Genomic DNA, 10,966 nt, shown 5'->3' on the forward strand with positions numbered 1-10,966 from the left:
TTTAAGCACAGTGATTACTAAAATCTACAATGATTACTAACCAACATGCATGTTGTCAGAAGAAATGAATGAATTAAAGGCGTATAATAGGAGTGTACAATAGCAAATTAAGTCCTATTGTAAAGCTAGATAAAAGGAAGACCACCCAACATTGTTCACCCTGTTGCCCACCCACTTTAACAATGGTATATTCCAATTGGGTGGTTTATGTCCTGGGTGGTTTATGTCCGTATACCATTTAGGAAATGATAAATAAAAAAAAACCAACACTGAATCAAATTCGTTTATACTCGGTGACGGAGGTAGCAAGCCGAAACAACTACAGTATATTGAATGCTGTTTACACTCACAATTTCAGAGTCATAGTAGTACATATGATTAAAACGACAGAGCAAGCCAAAATTGTCTCAATTCACATCACATGAGACATTTTTTTTCCAATGTGGTATTCATTGCTTTTCGATATCTGTGTAAATTTTAGAACTATTTTTTGCTCTCCTTAGATGTTTTCTTCAACGCAGATCTAGGGCATAGGCCTAAATGGTGAATCCCCAAAAATTTATTTTGGTGGATTTTATTAAATGTGTATAAACTTTAAAAAGAATGTATTTCAATTATTGAATCAATATTCTGACCTTAAATTCTGATGTTGAGCTCGAAAAATTCGTAAATTCTAGGCCTATTCTAACCTACTCAGTAAGTATACTAATCCAGGAGGTTCTGATTATCACTGCATGTGATTGCACATGTGCAACCACTGTGCAGTGTACACTAAGAAGTTCAAATGGGAAACTAATTTTCCGAACCATATAACATACCACGATGTTCAATCATCATCAATCAATGTGTTTGAATCGATATTAGGCCTACAGGAAAATAATTTGTTAATAAAACATTGATAAACATTGTTTCATATGAGTGAGTACTGTATGTGTGTAAACTTGTCTCTTTCTTATCTGTGCCTGGGATAGCCAGCTAAACCCTGGTCCTAACAACTGAGGTAGGCTGCAGGCTTATGGCGCCTAAGCCTGCCTGGGCCTAGATACTGTAGCCTACACAGTGGCTGTAGGCCTATCTAACCTAGGCCTAAACTCACGATACGATATTTTCAGCTATTGTATGATAAAATAAATGAAATTTAGGCTTTTTTGAGATTTTGCGAAAGTTTAATGTCGTGAAAACAGCTGAAATTATTAATTTGCTTCTAAAGTTTCTGGTTTACAGTATCTATTTAGGCTGGCATATGTATGAAGAATATGTAAAAATATCAACTTTTTTACAGCTCAGTAGTTGATTCTGAAAACTGTTTAAAAAAAAATGATGTAGAGAAATGCAATCAAACCCTGGACCCCAATGGGGGCCTAGGCGGCCTCCTAAACCCCAGGCATGTACAGTACATCAGCGTTCCAGTCTGCGGCTGTGAATCGCGATTGAAATGCATAACAAAGGCGCGACCCTAATGATTGGTATTCTTGCCATTTTGGTCTGTTGCCATTTTGGTTTATTGTCATCTTGATCCGATAGAAAAAAAAATGACCTGTTCTCATCCTCCTTTTTAAGATTTTTTCGTTTTGTATTTGGAATCTACAATACAATTGTGTTCTTACATGTCATTACACACACAGTTTTCCATAGTCTGCAAGCTGCTGATGAGCCTATCATACCAATTTTAACACTTTGTCTTTGATTCTGGTGGAGCATAAGCATAGTTCACTAACTAGGCCATCAGAATTTAGGCTTAGGTCTAGGCCTCCTGCTACTGAGAAAAAGTGGCCCATTCATGAATCATACATGATTCTTGATTGATGATGATGTTTTTGTTATTGTTAATAATTCAGTCTTGCATATAGTAGTAGAATCCTGGAAGTGGAATAAATTTTTAAAACACTAAAATAGTTCAAAGAAGATACTTACTTCTCTGTCTTTAATGCCTAGTAACAGAACTTCTTCCATCAATGTCATTCTCGTTTCTTTCGAGTCCTCGTCCACATCTCCTTCATCTATACGGTCGTCGTCATCAGCCTCTCGTCCCCTCTCGGCTCCTCCCGAACCTCCGCCCGCTGTCCTTCTTCTCTGAACAACAGCATCGACGGAACGTTTTGTCAAAGTTGACATCTTAAAATAAACCTCTAATTATTATCTTAAACCGTACTCTAATCAATTTTACTTATGTTAAACAATAAATCCAGAGAGGAGACAGACAACTTTACGTGATAACCCTGAATTTCACAACACGTACACAAAAAACAACATGGCTGCCAATGACGTCATTTAGTTTGCGCTACTCAAGAACACTAGAGGGGGTATGATCACGATATTGCGCACTAGAGAGGGCGCATGATATGCTAATAACCCAGAGCCGTAGGCGACTTTGCTCCCTTGTTCTCATACCATTTGGTAGTACGCATGTACAACAGCCGGTTGCTTAGCGCACGTAAATAAACTTGGGCTTGCTGACCGATAATTTGGCATAGTGTGTAAACAAATTCCTTTTTTAATTTTAGGGGATAAAACTGCACTGTTCTTAAGAAATTATTAGCCCACAACTTTAAACACAGATTATGAGTGTAAGATCATACAATGCCTCTGTCAGAGTGGGAAACTGGAGTGAAAATATATGCTTGGAAGAGGTAAGTAAGATTAAAAAAAAAAGAAGAAGAAATCAAAACGAAAGTAGTCTGGCCTGGTAAGGCTACATTTGAGATTGTAGCGTAGGCTACCTAGCCTAGCCCTAGGCTAAAGGCCTAGCGTTTGTCCGCCAAAGATGTTGATCCGGCCTGCGAAACATTACTAAAGAGAAATCATTTTACTGCCGATGTTTAGAACTTTTTCTGTTTAGAGCCACACCACATCATAGGCACCCCTAGGCCTACTCTATCTATCTAGTAGGCCTAGCAATGTGTACAAAGTGTGGCCTTTTCTGAGTGTAGGGCTATCTATGGCGTAGAATACTGGCAGGTGGTATAATGGGGACAATGATTAAGTGGGACACTGATATTATATATATTCATTTTTTGAAACGGTGGCTAGACGTTCGGGCCCATTTTTCCAAAGACGATCGGGCCCATTTTTCCAAAAACGATCGGGCCCATTTCCTCATGACTTCGGCCGCCGATAATTTCGGTCGGGCGAAATTTGTATGGGGCGCCATATGGGCATTATCCCACACCCACTATTGTTTGGAGTCGTCATCTATGCCGTGGTGTATGTCTATTTACAGCTAATTCAAGCACAATGCGTTAGTTAATATTTTTCTTTTTTTTCAGGTAAGAGAGAATGTGGATTCTATCAAAGCAATATAGCCGTTGAGACGGTCTATTAGGCCTAAAAATATAAATTGTTTGTTTGCTCTTCTTTTTTTTAAATGATAAAAAGGGGCTGGTTGAAAAGAGTTTTTTTAACACATTTTTTATATGTAAAGAACAAAGCAGAAAAGAAGTTTTCTTCCTTTGCCACCCCTCTTTTTTTCTCAGGTAGGGGGGAAGGTGAGGAGGGCAAACAGACAAACAGCCTTATTATACTTAGGACCTTATATTAGACCTACTGCATTATTTTCTGTTCTATCATTCATTTTTATTTATACTGAGTGGTAAAACTGTACTTGAAGATGTAAAGTAAGGTAAGTTTCAGTGAATAATTAATAAATGTAATGTTTTGTGTTGTACAATTTGATATTCAATAGGCCTACAGATTACGTTTATTTGGGTGGTGGTAGCCTGCACCCATGGACTAACACACAATAATGTCTAAAAGTATACATGCATTTTATTTATGATAGCTGCCTAAATGTTTATTTGTTAGAAAAATATTAAATAGAATGTACGATATTATGTAGTATAATTCAGTGTACGTTAGTGTTATTTCATTGATGTCTTATTGCGTGTTTGAAATCCTGTCTCAAGATGACACAGCTGTAGCAGAAAATCCCAAACAAGGTTGAGATATGAGCCAATTTAAATGATGATCATTCAATAGCAGCCTATATTTTGTTCCCTCGAAATAACATTACGTTCCCTTGTAATGTTATTTTATGACTTCAATAACATTTCGTACCTAAAAATCTTAACACCTCCCTTTTGTATGTACCAGATATGTTTATTGGAAGTATTATTTAGGTGTTACCCTTGCAAAAATAACCATTAACTTTGCACCTTCCCCGTGAATTTTAAAGTATGTTTGTTGGACATAAATTGACTGTTGCCATACAGTTGTAAATAGCATTGATTGATATTTCCGTGACTTTAAAGGTGTTAGCTTTTAGTCGTGTCCTTTTTTAAAATATTATAATTTCAAGCTTAACTCTTCTGTTGAACACAAAATTTGGAAGAAAAAAATAAAAAAATATTTTCCGTAAGCTTATCCACAGAAACTGTCCCATTGCTGACCTTTTGAAAATAGTTTTAACATCAGCATCATTCTAAAGAAGTTTTTCATTAGGCCGATAAAATGTTGTGATACCTACTAGTAGGCCTATATACAAACAATCTAATTGATGACCTTAGGCTGAATGATATTTATATTCCTATCGTTAGGCATATTTATTATCATTAATATCACCATCACATGGGTGCAGTCGGAGTGAAAGGGTCTCGACCCTCTCAAATTAAGCAAAATTTTAAAAAATTTCCGGAAATTGAAAACATCATATACATATATATATATATATATATATTATTTTCCAATTTATTAATCCACACAAAATTAGAAGTTATAACATTTATCATTCAAAGTAGATATATATAGTATATATATATATATAAATATATATATATATATACAGAGCAAGAACGCGGCGCTCCAAACATTTTGTTATTTGACGGGGCACTACCCAAATTGACCTAGGCAAGCCAAAATGGTTTTGGAAATTTTCGATTTTGTCAGCAGACAATCGGGCCCAATATTCAGTTTTCCCTAAAGACGATCGGGCCCACGAGACGATCGGGCCCGTTTTTGGACGATCGGGCCCACTTATGTCACCCCCTGTCAGGAAGAATTTGGTCCGGGGACAAAATCGATTTTGGCTTTAAAATTACCTGCCAAATGTAGTCTCATAAGCCAAAATCAGTCCGGCTTCTATTTAGGCCTAGGCTAGGTAGGCCTAGCAAGGCCTTAATGGTTATTCAATGGTTATAGCCTAGCCTACCTGTATTTTTTTAGCATTTTTCATAGTGTTTTTAACCAACTGATAGATATCTCATCTTTATTGTATAATGTTTGATAAAACACATCCACAAAAGCTTAACACGAATCAATTCTGTCACTGCAAAAGATTTTGTAAGTATGGAAGAAGCATGAATTAATTCCCTCCACATACCCTACGAGCAGCAGACGTGTTACAAACAAGCGGCCAGGCTGACGGACCAATTTTATCCAAGAAGGACTTGGTTTTAGCGGCTAAAATTGAGCGGCCAAAAGTAGTCCGACGGACAGGCCTACTACTAACCAGTCTTCAATAACTGATAAAATAAATGAATTAAAATTCATATCATTCATTCAGTCAGATAAACATCATCGATCAGCCAGTTATAGGCCTACGCTAGGCCGGTGTATGACTTCTTCGGCCACTGACAACTTTGGCTACGCAGAATTTGTATGGTGCGCTATTTGGGCATTATCTCAAACTACATGCTGCATTGGTATATTGGCTGTTTTAAGCCTTTAATAAACTTCTTAATTAAATGTAGCCTATTAGTAGATAAGATGGTTACTATTAGTAGAGTGTTATACTTCTGCACAATGTATTGCTTTCATGTACAGTATTATTTACTTATTTCAGGTATGCAAATTTTTATTGAAGCATTACTATTATTACAATTAATCAGGCAGTTCAAATGCTATATATTACATTGCTTTAATGACAGATTTACCTGACTGCACAGAATATTTTCAAAAATTGATCATCGGAGGAGGGCGGAATAAAAATAAAATTTTGTTTTCTCATTTAGCAAATAGTTTTGACAAAAACAGATGGAGGAGAAAATAAATATATAATTTTATTGCTGAATATAAAATGGATGGTTAAATGATTCAAATTGATATAATTAGAAAGAAATATACGTATCTTTTATTTGAACATTTCAAGGCAGCGGAGGACGTAACAAAAATTAAAAAAAAAAAAAAACTTAAAATGTAAAATGGGATGGTTAAATGTTTCAAATTTATATAATTGGGAAGAAATATACATATCTTTGGAGATTTCAAGGCAGCGGAGGGCGTAATAAAAAAATTTTTAAAAACCTTTTTTTTCAAAAATTTCAATTTTTTTGTGGCAGCGGGTGTGCTAATTGGCCAAAAATAAAATGTTATTTTTATTCGAAGTCATTATTATTATCATTCGAAGTATTTGCTAAACAAGGTTTAAAATTTCCTTATCCATGAATCGAATAACATTTTATTAAGATACATTTTTATGTCTGTCCGGTGATACCTTTCACACATCGGAAGCTGCAAAAACTAACACATTAGCAAAGTGCAGTACAAACATATCATAGTGCTCATTCAGCTATCGTATCAGCAAAGCATTAAAAGGGCACTCCATACAATTTGGCATTAACGGGGCCTGGCCGAAATTGTCTGCTGCTGAAGTTGGCCTAATAGGCCTATATGATTTGTTTTTGTTCAATTTTAATTTATATGTGCTGATGTTTAACTTAAACATAGACTAGGCTTATGTATGTAGTTTAAACTTTGTGAGAGCTTACTGAAATTCTAGGCACCACTCACTGTTTTTACATGGCTCCTGTAGTTATCCATCATTGGAATTCACCAAGCAGTAAAAAATAATAATACCAATGAAGAAGACATAAATGAAGAAAATAATCTAGTATTTTTCAAAGCAAATGTTTAGTGTACAATTGTAGTAAAGAAATACCTCATGATACTTTGTTTGAATTATGGCATGTTACTCACTTTGTGATGTGTTAGGACTACCCAAGTGAACTTCCTTCAAGACAATCACAGCTTGCCAATTTTTACATGCGCAGTATTACAAGTACTTTGTTTATAGTTTTTTTTAAACTCAGAAATGTCTAGCCTACCTAGTAGTACAGCCAAATCTATTTGATGCATTGACTGCATTTAAATTCTGCAAGAAATACACCAGATGTCATTATTATTGAATAAATTCATTGGATCCAAACGATAAGTGTGTACTAAAGGTTCTTTTAGATGATCCAAAGTGTAAAATTAAGATGTTACTCACTACTTATTTCTTGATGTTTCACCTGCTATCAGCAAGGCTTAGTCATACAGTAAGTGCCTATATGACAGTGGTGGGCTTAACGATGTCAACTCGGATGGACCATGATGGTGAACTTTAGCCTTTGATGACCTTTAGGGATTTCCCAAACGGGAAATCTACCCCAGAAAGTACCCCAGTTGGTCGGTGAAAAATGTGTTAGAAAAGAGAAAGAAAAAACAAAGTAAAGAAAAAGAAAAGAAAGAAACCATCAACAAGTCTAAAGGAAATATTGAAATACCGTACATCCCTAATACATCGGAAAGAATCTGAAGAAGCCTAAGAGAATACAATATTAACACATACTTCATACCACAAAACAAGCTCAAAAATCTTTTGGGCCCCCCCCCCCAGGATAAAATTTTAAAAGACGACACTTTGGAGCATTGTATGCAAGGTAGATTGCCATAACTGTAACAACACATACATAGGAGAAACCAGCCGATCCCAAAAAACTAGAATCAACGAACACAAAAATGGAAGTGACAGAACAATGTAAAGGAGTGTTAACTAGATCAAACAGACTGTTGGCCTCAAGCACCATTCACAACTCAGCCGTCACTGACCATATACTACACATAATCACGTTCCAAACTGGAATACCGTCAGAATTGTAGCCAAGGAATCGGAATGGAACCCCAGAATAATCAAAGAAGCCATCAACATAAGACTACACCCAATTACATGAACAGAGACAGGGTGCACACGAACTGCCCCATATTTACGATAATATCTTGCACTTGACTTTGGATCATTTAAAAGAACCTTTAGTTAGTACATACACCAGATGTCATCTACAGTACATCATTTACAGTCTTTTAAAACTAGGCTTAAAATCTCTGAATCCATTTTCTTTTCCATTAAGTTCTTGATGAATGGTCGATATCCCGCTTCCTTCTCAAATACCCAGTGCTCCCTTGCTGGGTGCACACAAGAAAATCCACTCATTCCTACTTCCTGTTTGTGACTTCATTTTTTTTCATTCTATAATACTTCAGCAGGCTATGGAATAAACCTCCACAATCTGTTGCCAATTAGTCACAAATCAATTTTTCAAAGTTGTGCATCTTGTCAAGATGCATACTTTTGATTGACTCCATTTGTTAAAATCCAAATGTTCTATTTGTTTTGTTCCCCACAGATTTGTACAGAGCATTCTCATATTCATTGCAAAGAAGAATTGTTTCTATAGAATAAAAAAGTACTAATGTACTTGGTTTAATTTGTTCTGAAATTGAGTTTTAATAAAAAGAAAATAAATTTATTTAATCATAGGATGGGCTCAAGAATTATTTGGAGAAGAGAGAAAGAGGAGAATTACTCATCCAGAAGAGATCCAAACTTTCAGAAACGATACTAAAAAGAGTAAGTATTAAGGTGTTTAAAAGTTGGATATTATTGCCATAAACTTATTCAATAATCCCTATGTGTTACTATAGGTTTGCGGCTCAGCGCATAGTCGATCTCCACAGGGGTTCTTACCCTGCCAGAACTTGATGAGTGTCAGAAGCATGTCTCATAATAAGTGAGTTTTAGATCTGAGGCAAGTAATCTGGGGCCATATGCTAATTATCTTAACCGGATGACATGACCTGCAAAAGAGTATTGATGTGTACTGTATGTGTGTGCCTTTTTAGTTTTTTTCTGATTAGTCAGAACATTTCTGCGATAACAGATTCACATTTCATTTGTCCCAGACAACGAACTACAGTAGTGATATTCAAACATTAATGAGCAATTATTTATGTACATGCACATGCCTCACAGTGACATCAGTAATACATCATTCTGAACAAAAAACTGACAGTTAAAGAGTTATGGAAAGGCCTAATTGTTCTTTGTTATTCACTTTCTGTTTCAGACAGAACTATCAGTAACGAAAGATGGGCTTCTGCATTTTGGTGACCATGTCATGGTGATGAATGAGGCACCGACAGAACAGGTTGCAAACAGTTTTGGTGACACCCCTCGAAAATCATGTACCTTAGCTGTGAACATGGCTGAGAGTAAAATGCACGAAGCATTGCGGTTTGAAGGCAGTTGTGGCGCATCGGCTTCAAAGAATCTAGAGTCTTGTGCAAGAAATTCATTTGTCATCACTCCAGTGTAAGTATTTTGTATGACCTCTTTAATGAATTACTGTCTGATAAAGTCTGGAAAAAACAAACATGATTGCACAAATAAAAACAGTACAAAAATTGTAATATGTATGCATAAGTTAATAGACTGGAAAACATTCAATTGACCTTGGATATGAGCATGCGCAGCTGCTCCATCCAAAAATTGGCTTATTGAAAGCTAAGTATAATCTCAGCTCAAACTTGCTTTGCAAACTCGTGTCAGACAAAAAACTGGTGTATGTGCATATAGTCATGATGTGGCATATATGGTCACCATATTTAGGCATGTCACATGTTTTTGTCAAATAAAATTTGATAAGCTGGACAGGGCATATAATTCAAATATTGAGTTTTTAACACAGATAGGCCTAGTATCTTAATTAACATTTATAATAAATTAACAAAGAATATGAAATAAACATTTTTTTTTATCAGAAAGGACACAAATATCCCATCTGGTTCGCCGTTATTGTATGGTCAACATTTTTACTTGCGAACTTTACCAGGAATTGGTGGTGATGTAAGTAAACGAACACGCTGTAGTCTGGTTGTAAAACTGCTGAAATGAACTTTAGCGGGAAAAAAGTAAAGGAAAATTAATTTTTGGTTTTTCTGAATCAGCATACCCTATAGTGTCTCAGAAAAAAATTCCCATGCCTGGGGCTTGGGCAATTTTTTTTACAGCACTTTGAAATTTTGACCTAAAATTCCCTATTTTAAACTATTTAAGATGGGGGTAGGGGAAATAAATTTATGTTTTTGGTCACTTTTACATATACTGTGGATATGAAATGTAACAACAACTTGGCTAAATAGTTACTCATCACTCTCATTTAAAAATTTGATCGGAATGATGACATCATCATGATAAATTCCAAGATGGCGTCCATTAAGGTGGTAAAAACTATGTTTTTAATGTAAAAATAATTTTATTGTTATCAAAGTCAATATAATCCCAATACAATATTATACATACAGGAAAAAAAAAAAACCTTAGTTAAATTCTTACCCATTATAGTCGTTCAGTGGTGGCCCCAGAGGGTCTGATAGGGTGGGTCCAACCACAGGGCCGACTAGACCCTCGGTCAGAGTCCCGGAATAAACTTCCCTGGGCTTATGAGAGAGTTTCTTTTTAGCTTTGTATGGCCCAAAATTTTGCTTTTAAGCCAAAATATTAGGGATTGGCAATCAAAATAATGTTATATGGATAAGCAAATCGTTATTTGTGGTGTGGCAACCTTGTCGAGGCATCGGACGATGGGAGTCTAGGCCTGTCAGACGGGAATTCCCCACCTCCCACGAAAATTTGGAATGATGACGTCAACACACCGAATTCCAAGACTACGACAATCAAAATTAAAGGAAATGTTTACCTATTTAAATTTAATCTTTCTACACTACATTTTTCTTCATCATCATTAGTATACTATTATTTTGTTACTCTATAATATTATTAATATAGTATATCATTATTATTATGTGTTTTAAACAATTTATAGTTTATAATTCACATTAATATTAGCGTTAGTACTGTTATTCTTAATATACTGATGTCATTATTATTATTATCATCATCATCTTCCTTATTGTCATCCCCATCCTCATTATA

General features: G+C 35.5%; 2 protein-coding genes across 2 annotated transcripts in view; one reads left to right on the top strand and one right to left on the bottom strand.

Moving 5' to 3' along the window:
• Positions 1–2,266, bottom strand: part of LOC117122985 (Golgi phosphoprotein 3-like) — a 48,101-nt gene extending 45,835 nt beyond the window's left edge. Inside the window, exon 1 of the mRNA XM_033268770.1 lies at positions 1,915–2,266. Within this exon, the coding sequence (XP_033124661.1) occupies positions 1,915–2,115 (201 nt within the window). The 5' untranslated portion in view covers positions 2,116–2,266. The remainder of the gene's footprint in view (positions 1–1,914) is intronic.
• A 136-nt stretch (positions 2,267–2,402) lies between these two features.
• Positions 2,403–10,966, top strand: part of LOC117122984 (cilia- and flagella-associated protein 161-like) — a 15,250-nt gene continuing 6,686 nt past the window's right edge. The window contains exons 1-4 of the mRNA XM_033268769.1: positions 2,403–2,630; positions 8,513–8,602; positions 9,099–9,343; positions 9,793–9,877. Coding sequence (XP_033124660.1) covers positions 2,562–2,630; positions 8,513–8,602; positions 9,099–9,343; positions 9,793–9,877 — 489 coding nt within the window. The 5' untranslated portion in view covers positions 2,403–2,561. The remainder of the gene's footprint in view (positions 2,631–8,512; positions 8,603–9,098; positions 9,344–9,792; positions 9,878–10,966) is intronic.

This window comes from Anneissia japonica, unplaced genomic scaffold, assembly GCF_011630105.1.
Source record: "Anneissia japonica isolate Jap-2015-1 unplaced genomic scaffold, ASM1163010v1 scaffold3678_len381626_cov175, whole genome shotgun sequence".
Lineage (NCBI taxonomy): Eukaryota > Metazoa > Echinodermata > Crinoidea > Comatulida > Comatulidae > Anneissia > Anneissia japonica.